Source organism: Pleurodeles waltl, chromosome 3_1, assembly GCF_031143425.1.
Source record: "Pleurodeles waltl isolate 20211129_DDA chromosome 3_1, aPleWal1.hap1.20221129, whole genome shotgun sequence".
Classification (NCBI taxonomy): Eukaryota; Metazoa; Chordata; class Amphibia; order Caudata; family Salamandridae; genus Pleurodeles; species Pleurodeles waltl.
Window position 1 is genome coordinate 1349069886 of NC_090440.1, and position 22996 is coordinate 1349092881.

Below are 22996 nucleotides of genomic sequence, written 5' to 3' on the forward strand. Positions count from 1 at the left end.
CCACATCCCTCGTCAAGAAGTCATGTATAAAAGTGAGACCCAAAGCACCCCACTTTGTTCCAGTTTCACATCCTTTATGGTCATGGAAAGGAGCGCTCATCAGAGAGCTTGAAGGACTGCTGTGCAACAAGGGCTGGTGTCTGCTTGACAATCAGTCGCCCAGACGTGAGAGGGGACATCTCATGTAGTCTGTAGTTTTTGCTTGATGCGCTGTGTATCTGCCTGAATCACCTAGAAGCATGCCTGTGTGCTGAGTGAGGGAAGAATTCTGCTTGTCTAAGAGGAGAGAGGCCCTGTATGTCCCTGGGAACTGAGGGACAGGAAGAGAGAGCTCACTGACCGAGAGCGAGCGGGAAGTGACCCGTGTGATAGAGGGTCTTCTAGGTTTCTTGCCACTAGTTCCTTGCAGCAACCATTACAAGCTGCTGTCCCTTTACCCCTGCTGAGGGCTGCAACTTTTGTGATCACTGTAGGCTCAATGAGTGTTGCATTTATCTATGACCCAGTAGGAGGATGCAACAACTGTGAACATCTTAGGGCCAATGGGGCTGTGTCTAAGTTTGGGCAGATCTGGGGTTGTAAATGCCATGAACATCATATTCATGAGCAGGGGTGTGACTGCCTTTGGCCCAGTCAGGGGCTGCATCTGCCATGATCATCTTAGGCCAAATTGGGTCTCCATCTACCTTTGACCCGGTCGAGACGGTGACTGACATTATCATCATAGGTCTGATCAGGGCTAAATCTACCTTTGGCCCAGTCAGGGGCTGCATACACTGTGAGCACTACTGTTCAGATTGGGGTTGCAAATGCCATTGGTCTAGGCCGGGCTGATCCACAGTGATCAAAGCAAACCACCATGACTGGGACTGAACCTGACTGGACCTGCAGCACTGAAGAACTGAGCTGGACGAGCGCAGTGTGACATAGCCTATACTTGGCAGACCTGAGCAATCGATGGTCACCATGGCCACTGAACCAGATGCATGGAGGGTCCACCTGGACGTCCCGAGATGAGAGAGAAACAGACAATAACCTGATACCACATGAGGGAGTAAGACTCATAACGATCTTGAGCCTGAGCTTGATTCATGCTTTATTTGATTTACAGGAAGTGGAGATTAAAGAGAGATGGGCTACCAGTGAGTGAGTAGTACTGGAGAACCAAGGATGTAGTGCCATGAAAGAGGATTGCACCCAGAGACGCTATGGCTCTAATTTGAAACTCAGATGATAGGTTACTCCATTACAACCATGATGGATATCCCATCAGCCGAAACCAAAATTACATTATCTTCTATGGGATATAGATATGACTGGACGGGATATCTGTCACCGTTGTGACGGAGTAACCCGTCCACCGAGTTCTAAATCAGACCCTATGTTGTATAACAAATTGGACTGTGCAGTATTTAGTGCTATTGTTTGATTAATTTTAGTTTCTTTTCCTGAAAAGACAAGCACTGGGCTGGACATGGAAATTATTGTATCTGTTGGTTGATTGTTGAGTGCTGAGTTCTAGTACCCCATACTTCCTCCCTGAAAAGCCTGTGACTGCTTGCCCCAGTTAAGTGCAGGAATGTTGGTACTTGGCACAGTTGGCAAAACCATAGACAACGGACGGCTGGAAAAGTGGCAAATAACTCAACCAACATGGTTGGGGCCCAGCAGATGCCTACCTACCAACTCACACAGTGGATCCGTGTGTCACACAATACTAGCTCACTTCATACGGTCTCCCAGTGAAGAGCTGATACCACACTGCAAAACTGAGAGTTCAAAGCAAGCGGGAAAACCCTGAATAGAGTAGGTGTTCAGCCTATTGTAAAATTGCTGAAAATGTGAAATCTATGCCTGGGTTTTCAGCTCACCCAGCTGAGGCATAGATGGCAGCCCTTTCTTCAAACTCCAACTAGGAATGGTGTGCGTGGCTAGCACTGCACTACTTGGAAGGTTTTGACCACCAAGATCGACAAGCACTGGAATCCCCAACCCCGTCAAGTGTTGGTAAAAAGGAGCATCTGCTTTAATTCTCACATTGCATCTGAACACTCTGAAGGCTTCTGTGTGCTGTCCTTGTTGGGAGCTCCTGTTCCTGCCAAGGCTCTGCTTATGTGGCCTGTTACCTTCTGCATTTACTGCCTCTGATTCAAGACCTGCTTCAGGAGGCCAGACTTGGCTTTATATTAACTTCAGCTCCAGGAATCAAGGTCTCTGCACACAAAGTTTAGGTATGAATTTAAATTAATCAACTGTTAGAGGTTGTCCCTCTTATGTTTTTGGTAGCTCCTTATACGTCCTTCGGACTACTCATAGGATTGCTGTAATAATTTGTTCTGTCTGCTGTGCCCTTGCTCTCTTCCATGAGGTCTTTGCCCCCTGTTGTACTTCTAAATTCCCTGGGCAACTGTTGTTTTGAGCCAGTCATGCCAGTGTTCAGACTCTGCAGCAATTAAACACATTTACTGATTTTGAAATGGCTCCAGACAGCCGAAGCTACATCTGAGAAAAGTGAGTCTTTGGATAGAATGCACATGCCAGCTCCAAATGGTCAGTCTCTGAGGAATTTACATGTTTAATGTGCACTGCAGTCGTGAGGTATGTCGGTGGTGTGAGAGACATGTACAGAAAAGTGTACTGTTCCTATTAAGAAAATCCTTTTAGCACCAGCCAGCCATGTTATCAGACAATTCACTACCTATATAAATTATTAATTGTATGTAAATTTATGTTATGTGGCTATGCTAAATATTGGGCTGGTTCCAGTCTTCATGGGCCAATGCTGGACACCCCAGAACAGTTAATGCACACGCAGCAATTAATAAACTACTTGGTAATTCTCAGAATAAGCATGTGTATGTTTTATGTTTTACTTCTCACGGCGCAGCCCAGCATGGTATGTCCAATCCTGTGAATCAGAGGAAGGATCACACTGTGGATTTTTTTCCAAGGGTTGCAGATTTGTAGCTGCTTCTGGCTGTAGGGCCCCTGGAACAGGTCCCGGTGGTTATATTTTGTAATCCTAATTCTTCTCTAACAAAATCTCCATTGTTTAATGAAGAAATTCTGTGGCTGTGTATAAACAGTGGTGCGCACTTCCAAATTGTTTGCTAGAAAATAAATTATGTGAAACAGTTATTCAAAGTCCAGAATTCTCAGAGTTCTTGTATCAGGAGTGCCGGAGTGGTTCCACACCTAGCCACAAGGTGTGTGGACTGTGAACCCAAATGGTCCACAGTCAATATGTAAAGAAAAAAGAGCCACGGCACATCCAAATGTTCATAGGAATGTTCCTTTATTCTTCCAAGTCCAATCGTAGAATAATTCACAGCAAATGTTGCGCCATCATGATCATGAGTCAAGTCATAGGAGTTCCAGGTATAGCGGCGTGTATAGTAGCCTATTGTAAAATTGCTGAAAATAAGAGGCTACTATACACGCCGCTATACCTGAAACTCCTTTGACTTCATTTCATTAGACGTATCATGGTCTTGGTGTAGTTTTGGAGGTATTACCAGAATGCACAGACAAATATACTTACAAGAAACACTCTCATACTTAGGAGGTTTTGGATTTTGGAACAAAATACAATATGGATACAATATATACATTGTACTATGAATTTCTTTATCACACATAAATAGCCTTGAAAAAGTCGCCAATGACGAAACACGTGTCGGCTGTCTTCGCAATGGATATTATATTAATATACTAATATATTGACTTGACTCACGATCATGATGGCGCAACATTTGCTGTGAATTATTCTACGATTGGACTTGGAAGAATAAAGGAACATTCCTATGAACATTTGGATGTGCCGTGGCTCTTTTTTCTTTAAAATCTCCATTGTACGCACCAGCATGGACACAGCAGAAAATTGAAAAGGAAAATAGAGAAACAATAAGTTCCAACTTCTACAGATTTAAATTTGTGTTTTGAACCCAAGAAGTTGTAACTCTATTATGAAGGACAAGGAGGTACAGGATAAAGCAACAGTGAGGTAAAACAGATATAGAAGCAGTCACAGAGGACAAAAAAAAAGAGAAGGGGCAAAATGAGAGCTTAGTGTGAAATTACAGAAAAGGTGAGTTCTACTGGTGGGAAAAATTATTTTAAAACACTAAGCACTCCCATGTATTAGGAATGAAAGGTGCCATCAAAATGCAGTAGCACTAAAGCAAGGTAGGGGCTCATCACTGCACTTGCAATCCATGGGCAAACAAGGTTTGTGCTGTCCAAAATGTTTCACACACAGCATTGACAAGGTACTGACCAATGGCTCGATTTGCAGGTATATTGTAGCCTACGCCATAGATAGCCATGAACAAAAGTTTGTTGTCACATGTAGGTAATGTTAGGCCTATGGATAAGAGCTGTCAAAAATCATTTGAATAGGCATTCTGCCTAACTGTCTTGTGTCCTTCTTGCAGAGGCGTGAGGAGTAGCAGGAGAAAACATGGCCAGCCGGAACACAAACTCCATAAACTGACGGCATTGATACTTCAGAGGTCATGACACCATCGACCAGCTAAATCAGCCACAAAATATGATTTATCACCAACGGAGCATGGCACTCACTTAAACTTTAATTTCCTGGCTTCGCTCACTATAGCATTTCCTGGAAAAAGGTGTCAACTAGGGGTTTGTAGTAGAAAACCCACAATCTAAGGATTCTCTGAGAGGGGGAGAAATTCACTCTGGTGTTCCTGGATAACCAGTAAAGTGGCCTGGAGGAGTCCAATTGACAATTATGATGCTGACAGGTAATGGCGGCTCAAGGATTGCCTGTTGTAGGGTGGGTCAGAATGTTCTTTTAACAGTGCCATGTTCTGGAATATCTCCAAGATGAAGTAGTCTTGTGATATACTGGATTGAAGATGGCACCACAGTTGGTTTAGAGGAACTCAGAGAAGACAGGACTTTTTCAGACACCTACTGAGCACGGTCCCGGACCTTCTAATGTAGTTGTTATTGTGACAACAAGTGGGGTAAAAATATATAGGGCATTCTGATGACACTGGTTTGGTGATGCCCCTGGGCAAATGATCTGGCCAGTAAATTTACTGATGGTGCCTCTATTGTGAGTAAGTGACTGAGAATCTCTTGTAGCTATGAAATATATAAAGCCTGCATGGTTCATGGACATTGCTTGCTCCCCACCAATGTTCATCTGTACTGTAGGACAATCATCCTGTTTGCACCAGCCAATCATAGCACAGGACAGACTTTCATATACATTTCTAGCAATGGGACGCCCTTTGCTTTTCTATCCTTCACCTTAAAGTATCTTGAAATTCAACCTGCACACCATTCAGACACCATACTATTTCACCCGTCTGTGGTGAGCCCTGCTATCTCCAAATGCACACATATTTTAAAAGGTACCTTGAAGTTATTTAACTTACCTCTGCAAGAGTACTTTTACTGAGTTGCTTTATGTAGAGTTGGTATGGTGGGCCTATTGCTTTCCCGCTTTCCTCTGAGGAGGGTGGAGGAATTATTACACCAAACAGATTCTTGCACTATCTTCTTATTTCTTGAGTATCTTGCTTATGTCTTGCTTTGGTCTGGAAGGGAGATACTCTTGCTTCTTTCTTTGGTCTAGAGCTGCACATCCATCTTTTTTTTCTTTGGCAGTGTTCTAGCTTAACTAGATTCTGAGGTAGGTGGGAAATGTGTCCATCTCTTTTAAGAGGCCTTAATGTAATCTGGCGGTGAGTGGATCATTTGACTCCCTTGCCATGTTTATGTTTATCATTGTCCCGTGACTCTTTCTGGTGAATTTACGAAACCCAAACTGATCATGAGAGAGTCCCTATGGCTCTTTTTCTGAGGCAGCGTATGAAAGAACAGGTTTGGATCAGAAATTTGTTGTTAAAGCTGATCCCTTCACCTCCCAGAACCTTTTACCTCTGCATTGCGTATTTTCAACCACAGCTGCACACCTACCATAGATTTTTATAACACACATTAAAAAACCTGCCTATTCCTGGGGCGCATTGTGACTGTATATGCATATACCAACATCTCACTATTTTTTCTATTTCTGCGTCCCCATTCAGCGGAATTACAAAGATTGGCTGGTGAAGAATAGGCGAGTTTGTGTTTAAGAGCTCCACAACAAACCTGCAGATTTCTCCTGGGGTTTACTAATGCACTGGATTCAGTGCGATGAACTGAACTTATTACTGTTTAGAAGGTTCTTCCAGGAACACTGAATATCCAAACCTGCAGACCAGGCTAAGCGTGTAATTGATGGCTTGCAACACAATCAACCTTCTAACACACAATCTCTTGGTTTTAGTAAAAAATAGATATCATGTTCGACTCGATCAACACTCGAAAAAAACATTATTAACATACTAAAGAATATCACCATAAACATTCCAAATGTATTAATAAATTGATGTTAACCACATACATTTCTGTGTCATTTTTTCGGACGTTGCTTTCTATGATACAGCAGAAGACGATAGAGGACAAGTATTCATCACCTGTGGAGTATATTAACAAACCATTAAAAAACATGTTGCCATGTCAACCGTAATAGGTGATAAAAGGCTTAATAAAATGAAAATACATAGTACAAGACAATTGGCAATTTACAAAATGATGCAATTTTTGATACATTTTATAGCAGGTAAATGAATAGTGTTTTTGAGGACGATAATAACACCAAATAATTTACCTAGTCACCACCAAAGAAATCATAGCAGATTTTCTGCTATTTTATGGGAAGGATATTTACATTGCGTAGAGACATAAAATCTCCGATAGAAAATGATTTACAAAGTTGTCGGTATGAGCAGGGATGACTTAATCCTGATTTACAACAAAATGTACTTGTGTCTGCTGTGACTTACTCTTGATTTGGGCGTTTGTGCGCCTCGACTCCAAATCCAAATACGTCAATAATTTAAGAGGTTTGAGGCCCAGGGGATAAGTAGTGATAACCAAAGCGGGTATGTTAAATGTCACTCGCTGTTCCTTTATTCTTAAGAAATTAAGCCTGAACACAAGGAAAGACAGCAGAACTGTTTTTACAAGTAAAAAGACTTTCTTTTATTATTTCAAGTGAAGCACAAAGAAAGGCTGGTTACAGAACAACGTTCTATCTTTTACAAAGGTATGTCTCAGTACTGGGGTTTTAATATTGACCTGCCAAAATACTGTCGCCATGATATTGACTGCTGACATATCGTCAAACTAAGGGCCTCATTTAAAAGAATCTGACGCATCACCATCGATGCGCCAGATTTCTTGTGCTTCAGGCACATCCCCTAACGAAGCCATTGATGCACTGCACTGTATTTATAATACAGAGCTCCATGGTGCACGTTTTCACAGATGTGTCAGAACTTCTGACGCATATGTTGGCACTTAAACGTTTGCATTGCTAGAGTAGCTTTGTTAAACTGATGCAACTCCAGCAATGCAAGGGGTGTCACATAGGAAAAAGCCCTGCGCCAATTTTATGCCCGCTCTGAGCAGGCGATAAAATTCTGACACTGTGAAGTTGCAGAGTAGGTAGTGAAATGTTGTAAATTTCACTGCGTCAGTTCTGCATTGGCTTTTCCCATGGGAATGCCTACCATGCATACATTATACCTGGCGCTGGTAAAATGTGACGCAGGGCTTTACAAACTGAGGCATAGGGCCCAGTGCGTCAGTTGTAGAGCAGCGTAGTGCAGAGCTATAAAAATGACCCTGTGCTGTAAGAATGTCTCTCAGGTCTATGGTGCACCGGTGACACTTTGGTGCATTACTGCCCCTCTGGTTTCAGTGGGCTCCTGTTTTCAGTGTACCACGGCCCCGAGCAACGTAAGCTATATCACTGGTCCCTGACAACTTCTCTGGTTCTGACTTGCAATTCTCGTGTAAAGTAGCCGGCCCAGTATGACCGTCTCTCACTATAGGGCAGGCTCTCTAGTAAATGACTGCCTCTTCTATGCATGACTGCTCTTCTCTGTAATACTGGTCCTCTGGTGCATGATTCCCCTGGGTGAACACGTACGCTGTGGCATGTAATATAAAGCGCTGATAAGTGACTACAAGGAAAGGCAACACACTTTCTGACCTACCCACATAAATAAAAATTTCTCTGTTTTAAAACGAGTCTCCTCTCCAAGGTACATACACTAATGTGAGGTTTTTATGTAAACTGTTTAGAATCTTATCACTCACTCTGACAAGCCCCGTGTAGAACTCGGTAAATATGCTGGAAGACACGTCTAAGCTATGTCTTATAACCAGATAAGGACACACATGGTCACTCAAGCTTAAACAAGGTGACACTAATGGGAAAAAGTAAATGTTGCGTCAAGCCAAGGGAACCAGCGAGATGTAATCAACAGACGCATACATGGTTTATAAAATCATCCATGTCCATTGTTCGCCATAAGCCAGTGTATGCAATTGTCTTCCCTGCTCCCCTGGGTGCCCCATGTGACTGTACGTGCTTATTGTTTGGAGGGGCTTAGGCAGTCTGTGATGGACTGTTCCTGTAGGGCCACAATAACAGTTGATTTACATATAGCTGGATTCTGTTGAGAGAGGCACAGAAAGTGAAAAACGATGGACTGCATTGTGGCCCTGTGCATCTGTCAGAAGCTGAGTTTAATTGTATGAATTTCTCCCCTAAGGTGTATGATTGCCTCTCTGATTATATGACTTTTATTGCTATGTAGTATAATTGCCTCTCTGGTGTATACATTTCTCCCCTAAGGTGTACGGTTGCCTCTCTGGTGTATGACTTTCCCCATTAAGCTGTATGATTGCCTTTCTGATGTATGAATTTCTTCCCAAAGGTGTATGATTGCCTCTGGTGTAGAACTTTCCTCAATTAGGTGTATGCTTTTCTATGATGTATGATTTTCTCTGATGTATTACTGACACTCTGAGGTGCGACTTGTTTCCTTAAGATGTACCTTTGCCTCTATGATATAAGACTTTTAGCTTTGAGGAGGACAATTTCCTTTCCGACGTATGACTTTTCCCATCACGAAGTACGATTGTCTCCATGGTGTTCAAGTGTCACAGTTATGTCATGACGTCCCATTAACATTCTATGATTGCTCCTCCAAAATGTGTTCCCCTACCCCATTTGGTGTATTACATTCCTTGTGTTGTATCCTCTTACAGTATACGATTGACTATAATGACTAACAGTCCTAACCTTACAATCTTTGAAAGTGTATAAGCATGGTTCCTCATCATGTATGTCGTATGACTTTCCCTCTTACAGTGTATGCGGTGTCCACTGGTGTAACCTAGATACTGTTATACCTCTTTTGCTCCGTGCGGTACTGCCCATCAGTGTATGACCACCTCTCTGATGTATTAGTTTTCCTTCTTACAGCGTTTGATTGCCATTATGGTGTACTACTTCCCCACACATCTTGTCCCTTGTGTGTGATTGCCTCTCTGGTGTATGACATACCCCTTAGTGTATATGACTGCATCAAGTCTACAACTGTCTTGTAGCGTACTGCAACATTTATATAGTGCTTACTATCCCTATGTGGGGTGCTTAGCTGCTTGCCTACATGGGTGCATGCAACACCATGTAGAGTGCGTGGTTGGGAGTGTGTTGTCTTTGTTTTGATCCTATGTGGGAAGTGTTTCAATGCTGTGCATAAGGACCACTGAAGTGTGGTTATCTTATTATGGGGTGCAGCACTCAGCTGTGTACGGATGATGAGGTGTGATAGGTAGGCACGCAGTTTATGGTTTTCAGGAAGCTGGCAGCTTTGAGCAGGTCTGGAGGTCCCGTAATGGTATTTCTTATGATCATAGTCTACTTAGCCGGTTATGTCTCAGGGTTATCCACTCTGAGATATTTTGTTTGAAATTTATGGTCCTGAGTGTGCATGGATTAGAGAGAAAGATAATGAAGATGACTTTCTTCTTTATAATCTCCTTTATAATCTATACACCTCTGATGTATGACTTTCATTTTTCAAGAACCATGACTGCCTCGTTGAGTATCTTGTTCCCACCCGTCTTCAGTTTATGGATGCCTTTCCAGTGTTCTCCTTCTGATGGTGGATTAGTGTTTCTCTAGTGTAGGACTCCACACCCCAGGCAAGACTTCTCTTCTGGGAAACTTGCGCATGAGGTGTGTCTCCTTTTTCCATGCTCTTGCTGCCTAAGAAACAAAATGTTCCTGAGCACCTGCTGCTAGAGTCCACATCGAGATGTCCTGTGTGCTTCATGCAGAAGCTGCAGAGTCAATGGCCGTCATTCCTTACACTGTCAGATGTCCAAGGGGTTGAGTCCACACTCCTGCAGCGTCTGCTTGCAGGCCATGTGGATGGAGGTGGCTTGCTCAGTCCACTGCATTTTAGCGACTGCCAGTTTGGAAAGAAGCCCGTCCAAGCTGTCCTGTCATGAAGCAGAAAAGAAGAGACAATGGTTAGAACTGTAGGAAAAGAGACAACAATGACAGCTGGAAGAACTGAGCGACAGCTCTGCTGTATCAATCATCACTGGGATTAATACTAACACAGCTACAGGATAAATCTGCTGACTGGTGGCCACTGGCTGGTTCCGTCAGCACCTTGAGCCCCTCTCCAACATTTCCACATTTGCTCTATTGTCTTCATCGCCGATTTTCTGTCCCAGTCTGCTTTGTGTACAGTACCTATTTTAGGACCTCTTTATTCATAATGTCTCATTCATCATCCATAATGTCTCATCTTTCGACCATCATTCATCCTTTCTTATACTTCATTTATCATCCTTTGTTCCTCATCCATCACTCCTCTTACCTCAGTCATCAGTTATCGTCTTTCATCCATCATTTTTCGTCCTTTATCCCTCATGCCTCCTATCAGCCTTCATCCATTATCAATGCTCACTCCTCCTTCTTTAATCATCCCTCATCCTAATTACTCATCCATCAGGGATGAGGAATGTATGATAACAGATGATAAATGAGAATGTACTTAAATGTATTTTTGTGACCTCTCCTCTTCCAATGGCAGGCCCCTGACTTCCTTTCTACATTCCTCTCATTCCGCACCACTTTTTGAAAATCACTTCTTAATTCCATGTCTCTTTACAAAGTTATTCTCTCTTCATCACGATTTCCTTTCCTGCCATGGCCCTCTGATTCTCTGCCACATCTCAGAAGGTCCTTCCTGCTGATTGCTTGTCTCCCCACTTGATTTCGCTGCACCACTCCCTGAATTTAGGTTCAACTCGTGGGCTTTCTGCCTCATTGGTAATTTCCTGTTTGCTCCCTAGGATGCTATTCTTCCCAGCCCTCCAATCTCCCTTCATCCATCCTCCATGTCCCGCTCCACTCCCTGCTTTTAGCATCTTGATGTGTGCCCTAAAAGGAGGTCGACTCAGGGGAGCCATGTGTGGGGTGAGGTCAAAGTGGAAACCATAGTTTGGACATCCAAGGAGGACATGGGCCAGGGTCTGTCCTACAGAGAAAGAGGTAGATATGGACAGGAAGGGAGAGAACTCTTATGGACGGAGTGCGCCAGATGTACCAAAGCACTCGCTGGGGGGCGCCACCGTCCAAAGATTGTCTTTACATTGCGTTTAGGGCAGAGGTCTTCAATCTGGGTTCGCGACCCCCAGGGGGGCCACGGAGACATGGGCAGGGGGGTCACACATTCCCCCAGCCTCACTTCTCCGATCATTAAAATGCCTCAGCTGAACTTTGATTTATTGAGGCTCCTGTACAGGGAAATAAAGCCACACAGACAGCTGAAAAAGCTTTTGTGCCAGGTTGCCTGCTTCCTGAATTAAATGCAAATGTGTGCTACAAGTTGCTCTGCAAATGTAAAGGGTAATCTGCAACTATAAAGGATGCTTAAGAGCCGGATCCTGGCTTTAAATGATCGAGTCACTCAAAGTTTTATTATGACAAACATTTATTCTTTATGAGTAGTAGTGCAGAGTTAACAACTGTACTGTGAAGTGTGTGATTTTAATTATAATTGTATTTACATAGCGCTTACTTCACCTGGAGGTGTTGAAGGGACAGCTATTAAATATGGCATTACATATGCTCTGATATTACTTAAATCTACATTTTGGAAGCACCGTTTTATCTTAAACCTTTTTGTAGTGGCCTATCTTATACTGTGTGTAATACAAGTATGAAATAATGCCTCACATAATCACATAGATTTCTGTCACAGGCTGTGACCTTGTGGCACTAAAAATACTCAAGTCACAATTTTCCACTGCACCAACCAAGATTTAATTATTTTGCTTTTCCTTTACACACAGACCTCTGCAGTGCATTAACTAATAGAGGTTTCGTAATGCACTACAATGCATCTCCCAATGAGTAACATCTTTCATTTTTTTTCATTTAAGCTCACTGTTATTTTATATGTAGCTACCTGATGGTGAAAGACTTAAAAAAACGTACAGAATATTTTGGGGCTTATTTATGACAGGCTTGCACTGCCAGAGCATCACATATTTGACGCTCCTGCGGCACAAGCCTCTCATTCATACCTATGAGGCGACGCAAAGCCACTCTGCATGGCTTTGCATGGCGTCATAGATATGGAGTAAGGCAAAGCAGCACAAGCCACTGTTGCCTTTGCGTCAAGGGGGCAACCCATGGGAGTTGTGGTGGGTATTTCCCCGCAACATCCATGGATTTTGATGCTGCCCTAGATTTACAAAATCACGTAAACTGGAGCAGTGCCAAAACCGTACGCCTCCCCAGAACAGGCGTAATGTGGAAAAATGTTTGAATTTCTCCTTGTTTTTATCTCTTTCCATGTGTGTTGCTATCTGCCGCACATATAGAAAGAGGAAAATGCCTCTCTGGATTGTTTTTGTGCACGAAGGTATTCCTTCCTGCACAAAAGCATTCCTGCCTTCGTTGGCATTAGGCAGTAATTTGTGCACCAGCACAGGGGGAAAGGACAGGAATGCACTGTATTTCATAAATACGGTCCATTCCTGCCCTTTTACATTGCAGTAGGGCAGTGTAGCAAGAAGACTTGCGCCACTGCCCTACGCCAATTCCTCATATATGCAGACCTTAGTTTTTAGCCACACCTTTAACCACACCCCCACACTACTGACCTTTGGTTTGCTAAACACTGTTTAATATATTTCCTCACCGTAAAAATTATTTGTTATGGGAATTGGAGACGTTTATGATTGTCAATGATAAGGAGTAAAAGGTTCTAAAAAATTTTGTCAGAGGGGGTCCTTACACCTAAAACATTTTGAGAGGGAGTCCCAGCATCAAAAAGTTTGAAGACCTCTGCTTTAGGGAGATGCTGAACACATTTTGTGAATCCATATCAGGGGCTATGTTGTGTTTGAGAACATGAATGGTGTTTTGAATATTTTTAAGCTTAGTTACCCTGAAGGGGCGCTCTTTTGTCCTCTGCTACGATAGCTGTTATACCAGGGTCAGGATGAGGGATGGCCATGGGCGTCCGCAGAATTCTTTTCCGGGAGGGGGGTGGGAGGCATTTTTTCAGGGGAGGGGGCATAATTTTAACTGGGGCCATGGTCGTACTAGTGCAGGCAGCCTAGCACTACGGTGGCCGCAGTGTTACACTACATTATGAGCCTGCACATCAGGCTGTACCTAAATCAAGACAGGGCAAGCGCTGCCCCCCCAAAACCTCCAAGGGGGTGGCTCTGCTTTCTCATTTTGCCATACTAAGTTGTCAATTGCACATGTTTTGGTGTGACCGCCTGCTCACACTCTACTCACGTGCAGGATTTTCTCATACTCGGTCTCCATGCTGTTGATCTTGTGTTCCAGCGCCTCAATGGCCTCGTTTTTCTCGGCTAGAATTCGGTTGTTCTCCGCGTGCAGTTCCTGCACTTCACTCTGGCAAGTTCCTGTCGTGTGAAAGCAGTGAGTTATTGCGTCTGCAGGCGGGAGCGATAGTGTTTGGTGCAGGAAGTTTATAAAGCTGCTCTGTGTGACCATCCACCCTCGGGGCAGGATGTGTGTGTATGCATCTCCACTACGGGCTGTAAGGATGTGTGTGAGTATTGCACTAGGAGTGTGTGTCTGAGCATCCGCACTACAGGATGTAGGCATGTGAGCATATGCACCAGGGGCTATAGGAGAGTCTCTGAGAAACTGTACTAGGAGCAGTAGAATTGTGTGTGTGAGCATCCGCTCACATGCCTACATTCTGTAGCCATGTGAGCATCTGCAACAATGGCTGTAGGCATGTCTGTGAGAATCCCCACTACAGACTGTAGGCATGTGAGCATCTGCACCAAGGGCCGTAGATGTTTATGTGTACATTGCACAAGGAGCAGTAGGTGTGTGTGTGAGCATCTGCAATACAGGCTGTAGGAGTGTGTGTGAGTATTGCACAAGGAGCAGTAGGGGTTTGTGTGTGTACATCTGCACTACAGGCTGTAGATGCGTGAGCATCTGCTGTAGGGGTCGTAGTTGTGCGTGAGTATCTGGACCATGGGCTCTATGCATGTGTAGGAGCATCTACCTTCGGAGCTGTATGAGTGTGGGAATGGTCATCTAAGGGTTGTAGATATGTGTGTGACCATCTACCTTCCGAGCTGTAGATGTGTGTGAGAGCTTCTGCATGAGGGGATGTGGGTGTGTATGTGTGAGCATCTGCCTTTGAAAGTGTAGATGTTTCTAAGCATTTGCACATGGGGCTGTATACATGTATTGGAGCATCTGCACTATGGGCTGCAGGTGCGTGTGTGTGTGCATCTGCACTAGGGAATGGATGTGTGTGAGCATCTGCACAAGGTGCTGGATGCAAGTTTATGAGCATCTGCACTTGGGGATGTATGTTTGTATGTTAGCATCTGCGCAGGGTCTGTATGCATGTGTGCATTCCACCAGGGCTGAATTCTTGTGTGTAGGCATCTGCACAGGGGCTCTATGGGTGAGCAAACATTTATAATGTAGTGTGAATTAGCCTGGTGTATCTGCAATGCATAGCAATGTGTGTCATGACCTCGAGAAATACAATATTAATATTAATAGAGCTGAGCCCATCACTCCCTTTTAAACATGATGATGTCACAATGTATCTCAAAACCCCAGCTGACATCCTCAAATAAACTAAGGGGCATATTTATTAAAGTTTTGCGTCACCCTTGCACCAAGCTAGGTAACACAAGGGCAACGCAAAAGTTGGGTGAGATTTACCAAGCCAAGCAAGACCACCTTCTGTGGCCCTGTAGTGCTTGGTAAACCTGGAGTAACATAAGGCAACGCAAATCCATGTCTTGAGTTACTCTGCCCTTGGACGTTCCATGGGTGGAGCATCAGTGTGACCATGAATTTTGGCGCATTCCTAGATTTATCATTTAGGGTAGACCTGGGAATGGGAAAAATGCACCATCTTCGTATGAGAGCACTGGTGTAACGAAACTTGTGGGAGGGGGCCTGCAAAGTACCTTGGGTGGGCCCCCTCCCCCTGGACCCAGCCATGGGCCTGCCACCAGTGCACAGTGCACTGTGCTGACAGGCCCCCTGGAGATCAGGTATCCCCCCCACCATGGGGGCCTTTGTTACTCCACTGTAAGAGAGGCATAACGAGGAGTAATAGTTTTATTTCTCCTAATTGTTTCCTCTTTCTATGTGTGCTGCCAAATGCAGCACATGACACAGAAGAAAAAGCATCAAAAGATTGTTTTTATGCAGGTAAGTGCTCCTTCCTGCTCAAAAATAGTCCTGCCGGCAACGCAGGCACCCTTGCACTGTGGAGAAAGGGTGCCCGCATTGACACTAGGCAGCCAAAAGTGCGCCAGCAGACAGCAGGAATGCGCCATACCTTGGCGCATTCATGCCCTGTCCCTTTCATGCAGCGCAGCAAAATGTCTTGCTGCGTTGCGTGAAAAAATGCTACATATGGTCCTTATTTTACAGAACACTATTGTTGGTGGTAGAGATGCAGAAGTGGGAGTAGATACACATTTTGTTCCGTGCAGTGACTGCCCCTTTAAGATGAGCTAGGCCCTCTCATGGTTCCCGGAGAGTTCAAGACTGGCCTTTGATTTCTCCCGCAGCCACTGTGTGGAGTTTGCTGCTCATACTACCCAAACTCTTGCTTTGTTAGTTTCTGTAGGAAGTTCACCGCATCAGATCTTTTGGGTGACACCCGCTGTTGTGCCTCTACACCACAAGGAGCCCCTGATCACCTGACCCCTGCGTGATACAATTGTTGGGCTTCTTTGGCGGGATAAGCAGGGTCACTCCCCGCCCTACAGCACCTCCTATGCTCCTGTGAGTTGAACTTCAGCGTGTGCTGGATTATCCCATCCCCAGGTCCTTGTGAGATTAACTCACTGGTTGTTTAGGACAGTGTGTGCAGAAGGTTTCCTGTCCCGTCTCCTTCCCTCCCTGAGCTCCATACTCACCTAGCTGCTCCTCTAGGAGATTTGCTCGGGTCTCCAACTGTTGTATGCGGGCCTCGGACTCCAGCTGCAGCTCCTTGTACTGACGGATCATCTCTGAACGAAAAACAAAGGCAAAAGGTAAGACCCGGAAGTTTTTCAGAGTTGACAGATGGAAAATGGAAGCATCTCTCCTGCCTCTCTGATATACATACAGTGTCTTGTCGAACCATGAGGACGCTGGATTGATTAAAGGGGTATACGACTTAAACAGCAATTGGAGCAGAAATTGTATACGAAGGATTTTTCCTAACACCTACCTACCCACACATTGACATGCTTGGAGCTTCCTTTAGGCTGGTGCGCCTACTCTTCTGTTTGAGTGGCGACTCAATGCGGCCACCTGGTGGCGAAGAGCTGTTATTTTTTTAGGACTTTTCTGGCATATTAGCGCTTGGGATCGTAGACATGATCGTCATAGCAAGCATATTACCTAAAGATTAATTAAGATTAATTAAGTAACTGGGATGAAGCGAAAGAGGATGCAAAAACGTGTACATAATGCACCTGCCCAGTATCACCCTAAACCACTAAAGTAGGCCTGGGGGCAAGATCCTGAGGTATAGACAATGAACTGCTTTGAAGTCTTTAAATTCCAATGATTGTCAAACAAAATGTTCATGCGATAAAAAAACGCTAAAGTCCCCATCATCTTATATGGTGATTCAGATCCATTCTGTGACTTTGCAAACAAGGCATCCCTTAAAAACCTTGTAGGCCTAATGAGGAAGACTCCGCCACGCCCCGTTTCACTATGAAGCCAGCAAAAGGACAATCGTACATTCCGGAGGACTACAAGAGTGTGACCAGCGTCCTCACCAAGCAGAAACTTGAATATTGACTTTTTAATGACAGCTCAATACTACGTTATCTGTGCTTGAGCTGAGAGCAGTCAAATCCCGGAACGAATCTTGTATCACTTGAAAAAAATCAGAATTAGCAGTGAAGACTGTTTTACGGATTTCATCTTTCACAAACGAGTGTGCACTTCTCTCATCTAGGTCATAGGTTTCAAATGCTGGTTTTAGGACTGAATCCAAGTCAGCAGAGACATCCTCAATAGGATATGTGAATATTCAGTCACTGAAGTGGCATGCTCCATCATTGTGCCAGCTCCTCCTAGGGTGAACGATGCAATACCAAAGGGTGACTCCCTGACCACTTCAAAGGTTCTCCGGTAAAGAGCCCCCAAAGGGGCCCGTTCGCCATTGCTGCGCCCACCCAACCGAGAGCTGGCGCAATGTGTTTTCAGTACAGTCTCCATCACCAGCTATTACGATGAACCAGTTTCCATCTATTTCTGCTGTTTAAAGAAGCTGGCATAGCACTTGAGAAACAGGAAGTGCCCATCCACCACCACATAACCCTACTTGTAATAATGTGAAATCACTTGAAAAAATGGTGTGCTGATCTTATCAGAGGTGTTAAGAGAAAAACCTTAAAGTTAACAACTCGTTTGCATGCCCACAAAGACCCGTAAAATTTATAGTAGAAATATTTCTTCTTGGTTCAAAGATTTTGGAGTGTTTAAAGATGTGCATTTACCAGCACTTTAACGCCCTTCAAAGTGCTTCTTCGATTTTGCAGATCAGGGGAAGAAGCGGAGGTTAAGCTTGCTGATGCTTAAATGACCTCCTTTTCTCAGAAGATGGGTTGTCCCTGCAAAAACAAATTAAATAAACAGAAGTGCAAGAACAAGAATCCCTTGCAAGCCTTTACACGGTTATGCGGTCCAGCCCTGAGATGTTTTGTGATAGCTCGGTGCTATTTTGACCTCACGTTCACTCAGGGCTCTCCCCTTTTCAAGTGTGAGACATCAGAGTGGGCTGTGAAGTCGAAAGGGACAGCATAACTGCACCCCTCCAGCCTAGGGCGACTAAGGGACCCTCTACTCAGGCCTTGGAAAACTGACAGTGCTGGCCTTGGTATCGCTAGCCAGGGGTACAGGCCTTTCTACTTAAACCCGAAAGAGACAAAGGCCTCTGACCCCAACCTCTGTATAATGTCTGTTCAGTTCGTGTGTGGAGTAGAAGGTGCATGTGGGTATGGATTTGCATAGCTGGGTGACTGACTGAATGAATTGTGGCATTCACTGTAGTTCTAGTGTGTGTGCACTGACAAGAGGGTGGTTGGTTTTGTTCAAAGCTATCTAGGGTGCATGCCGTACCTTGGAGCCTGCATGCAGTCAATTTCCCCACCATTGACCTCAAAACTATTTATCGCCATGAGTAGGGGAGGTAGCCCACCACTTTTTGAAGTATCTGCGGTTACCCCTTTTAGAGAGAAACAGCTTCTTTCTGCCAAGATCTGCATTCCTTAAGAAGCTGATCTCCTTTTCTCACCTGAACCCACTCAAACCATCCCAGGAGGAGCCGCAATGGTTCATGATTAGACTGGTGATCAGGGCAGGGTTATGCACCTCTAGGATTGTGGGGAGAGGGTCCTCAGAACGTGAAAGCAGCGTTATTCTTGATTGACAAGCCCACCTATGAAGGATCAGTATTTGGCCCCCCACAAAGTACTTTGCTCACTGTTCTCTCATCGACCAAGGGACGGTCTTCCCACCAGTACAGATGAGAAGAACTGAGATCCAGGAGTAAAATCCCGTCGGTTGCCGCTCTCCCTCTGGAGGCTGAGAGTAAGTCCAGGACCACTTGGCAACACTTCCATTTCCGAGCTGTAAAATGCCCTGCTGGCCTCTGCAAGTCATTGGGCTGCATCTTTAAGGAGGACAGACTGCCCTCTATCCCCGTGAGGAACGATGGCCAGCTGTGTGGAGCAACCCAGCTACCTACGTCTGCCCCAGAGTCACACAGCCTCTCCCAGCCAGCTGACTTGGAAAACACAATCTCAGTACAAAGTTCTGGGCCCAGTCTTCAAGACAACAACACCAAGAGTGAGCCTGCTTTGTCCTTGCATGTGTGCAGGATGCACTGGTACTCAGAGCAGGTTACACCAATAGGTAATCCAGTGGCTACTGCGCTGTTGAACTCTAGTTGATTGTGACCGCCACATAGGGCTCCAATACCAGACACAGGTCACTGGGCTGAACATCAGTAAAAGTCACACAAAGGAGTTTGCTTTGTGTTCTAAACTTGGAGTGGACACTTTGATCTTTAAGTGGTGGCTCCGCAGATAGACTGGAGGGTCCACCTGAGGTTTCGTACCATGGTCACCGAAACCTCATTCATTTTCCTGCACTAGTTACTAAAAACCAAATCTCTGCACAGCACACATATTACCATTACTTTTACTTGCAGAAATATACACTGACAAATTCTGTCTTTAATGTGTACCCTCAAACACCTCAGATTCAGATACTATTCTGGCTTGGGAGCCTGCAGCTGCTTAGTTAGAGGTTGGTTGCACCATATAGCCTAGCAATAGTCTTGACAATATGTTCCATAGCATACAATCGACTATGGCCCCATGTTAACTGTATGTCTTGTGCTTAACACTTAGGAGCTATAATACTGTTGAGTATTTGATCTTTGGATAGGAAGTTCCAACATGCCTCTATTTTTAATTGCACAATCTAATGGTACTTGTAGCATTTTATGCTTATTGTAGGAAGCTGACCCTTTATGTGGTACATCAAAATGAGATATACTGTGCGAAGAGTCCAGAGGCTCCCTGACTAGTGAACAAAGGCTTGCTCTAGCAATCCTAAGGTGCTCTATTAGGGGGCACTTTGGTCAAGCAGTCTTAGGCTTATCAGGGAGGAGGGTTAAACATCTGCAAATACACACACAGTCAATAACTGATGCACAAGACTTAAAAAGAAAAAAGGAGATTCACACCAATTTATAAAAACAACACGTATCTTAATATATATTTAAGCACCAGAATCAATACAATCGAAAAAGTAAGTTTTGTAAGCAAAATACTTTTGGGTTTTAAAAGACAACACTAAGGCCCTCATTCTGACTTTGGCGGGCGGCGGTCGCCGCCCGCCAAAATCAGGCTGCCGAAAGACCGTGGCGGCCATTCTGGCTTTCCCGCTGGGCCAGCGGGCTCCCGCCAAAGGAGCGCCCGCCGGCCCAGCGGGAAAGGCCCTGCAACAATGAAGCCGGGTCCGAATGGAGCCGGCTGAGTTGCAGGGGTGCGACGGGTGCAGTTGCACCCGTCGCGATTTTCACTTTCTGCAATGCAGAAAGTGAAAATCTTTATGGGGCCCTGTTAGGGGGCCCCTGCACTGCCCATGCCAGTGGCATGGGCAGTGCAGGGGCCCCCAGGGGCCCCACGACACCCGTTCCCGCCATCCTGTTCCTGGCGGTAAAAACCGCCAGAAACAGGGTGGCGGGAAGGGGGTCGGAATCTCCGCGCCGCCATGGAGATTCAGCCCATGCAGGGGAAATCTGGCGGGAAACCGCCGGATTCCCTTTTCTGACCGCGGCTTTACCGCCGCGGTCAGAATGGGCTGGGAAGCACCGCCAGCCTGTTGGCGGTGCTTCCGTGGTCCCCGGCCCTGGCGGTCTTGGACCGCCAGGGTCGGAATGACCCCCTAAGTGCATTTTTCAGAGGCAGCAATGTTATCCTATGGAGGAAAAACAAATAGTGCATACAGGTATAGTACAGTGACTTACAGGACTAATCTTTAGGAGTTAAGGTAAGTATTTGGCAAGGTCCAAGTCAGCACCAACAGGTCACCTCTGGCGGCACTGGGGCGGCTGGGTGCAGAGGTGCTTTTCACCATCAGGTGCCTAATGTTATACTATGTGGGGAAAAACATGCGGTGCATTCCAGAACTTCACAGCGACTTATGGGACCAAGCTCCTGGACTTAATGTAAGTATAGAGCACGGTCCAGGGCATCACCCACAGGACACATCGGGCGGCACCGGGGAGGCCGGGTGCAGAGGTGCCTTTCAGTGTCAGGTGGCCAATGTTAGTCAATGAGGATTGGTTTAGTTAAAAAGAGGCTGCAAGTTTGTACTGGAAGGCTAGTGAGGCTGAACCAGCAAGGGGGCGCAGCTCTCACGATGTTTGGGGATGTGGGGATACCTTATGTCCTCTTCTCCATGGGCCAGAGGCAACAGGTGTAGAGGGGTCTTGAGGTGATTTTCATCACCGGGAGCACCTGTGGTCTAGGGGGGGCTGCAAAAAGAGGCTGCAGGCTGCGTCGGTGAGTCTACAGTGGGCAAGTCCAAGGTAGGCTTAGCCTCTGGAGGGCCAGGGGACTACGCTGGCACAATTGGACCACTTCAGCTCGGGCGAGGCGGCATGATAAAAGTGGTGCTTTGCGGTGTCAGGTTTTGGTGGTCGGGAGGCGGTCTCTTGTCGTGCCTGGTTAGTAGGAACCCAGTGCACTTCAGTCATAGTTGCATCAAAAAACAGCCAAAAAGTGGGGGGCTTTTGCAACCAGAACCAAGTTTCCTACACTCATATATATGGAAACCCTTTTATTTTTCAAAATCAAGATATGACAGTAAAATAATCTTATTTATTCTTACATTAATGTAAGCTGCATACCGAGTTTCTAATCTCATTCCACCTCCTTTACTAAGCCCTGACCTCCAATCATTGTCAACAGTCAATCTAGAGAGCTCAATTACAGCACAATCAGTAAAGTATTACCACCAATGACCAAAGCTAGGAGGTTCTACTGCAAGCAAGTTCTTGGGAGTACAGAGTCTGGCCATTAAGACTGCAGAGAAAACAATACCTTCCTGTTCAGGCAATACTGCGGCTGAATGCCCTAATACAACTTGTTTTAGGGGAAGGTTCTAAACCTGTGCCATTAACCCTAATAGTATAATTGAATATCTGACACCAGTAATCGTAACCCTTATTGCACTGCACAAATAGGTGGACCAGATCTGCTTGAGGTGATAGTCTGGATCAGATAATAAGAACATGCAAACTACCTTCTGGGGTTTGAATCAGGAGTGAGCTAATCCAATTATTTCCATATCAAAGGAATCCATCCTTTGGTGTACAGCAGTGCATGTCTGCTGCATTCTATAACCATAAGCCTCCTGTAAGTAACATGCAGATTTTTCAGAGGCATATGTGTCCACACTAAAAAAGAGTGGGCTATCCCAATTAGCCGATTTCAATAGCAGTTTTGAAACCACCCCAAGCTCATCAGCAGTATAACCATAAACTGAGTAAATGGTTATATGTTGATTCTGCTTTTTTAATTCAACAATAGCCCAGCACCCTTTCTCATCTGCTTTACGTGGGTGACATGCCCAAGGATTCTCTGTATATAATATAGCCACTCTCCTGATTGAGACAGTTTGTTCGATGGCTGAAGGTACTTGGCAGTCAAATACCTTAAGTTCAGCTCTTTCTGAAAAAGCAAGATGAGTCTCTTGTATACATACTGTTTCTATTCCAACCCGCCATAACTCTCGCACTTTTCCTGTTTTAGATCGTAGCTGCAGCATTTCAGCCATTCACGTTCCATGTTAAGAGTCTAACACTGCTCCTTTTGTCTCTAACCACCATCGTCACTGAATATGATGAGCAGAGAGTCAAAAAGCAAGTTTCAAGAACACAGTTGCCATCTTTCCATTTTTCTAAATTCACCCATTCCTTACCACCGTATTCCTCTTTGAAGCTGAAATTCCATGTCCTCCCACCTGTGGAATTCACCCACA

At 45.0% G+C, this 22996-nt stretch overlaps 2 protein-coding genes across 5 annotated transcripts in view; one reads left to right on the forward strand and one right to left on the reverse strand.

Annotated features, from left to right (window-relative positions):
* NHERF4 (NHERF family PDZ scaffold protein 4) overlaps positions 1 to 6421 on the forward strand; it is a 35732-nt gene extending 29311 nt beyond the window's left edge. For all 3 annotated transcript variants that reach the window (XM_069224835.1, XM_069224837.1, XM_069224836.1), the window contains one exon: positions 4434 to 6421. In XM_069224835.1, the coding sequence (XP_069080936.1) occupies positions 4434 to 4448 (15 nt within the window). In that variant the 3' untranslated portion in view covers positions 4449 to 6421. The remainder of the gene's footprint in view (positions 1 to 4433) is intronic.
* Positions 6415 to 22996, reverse strand: part of DRC12 (dynein regulatory complex subunit 12 homolog) — a 69917-nt gene continuing 53335 nt past the window's right edge. Inside the window, exons 5-8 of one of the 2 annotated variants that reach the window (XM_069224839.1) lie at positions 16357 to 16449; positions 13715 to 13845; positions 10254 to 10386; positions 6415 to 6497 (exon numbers count right to left, since the gene is read on the reverse strand). In XM_069224839.1, coding sequence (XP_069080940.1) covers positions 10258 to 10386; positions 13715 to 13845; positions 16357 to 16449 — 353 coding nt within the window. In that variant the 3' untranslated portion in view covers positions 6415 to 6497; positions 10254 to 10257. The other variant, XM_069224838.1, reaches the window with a different exon arrangement.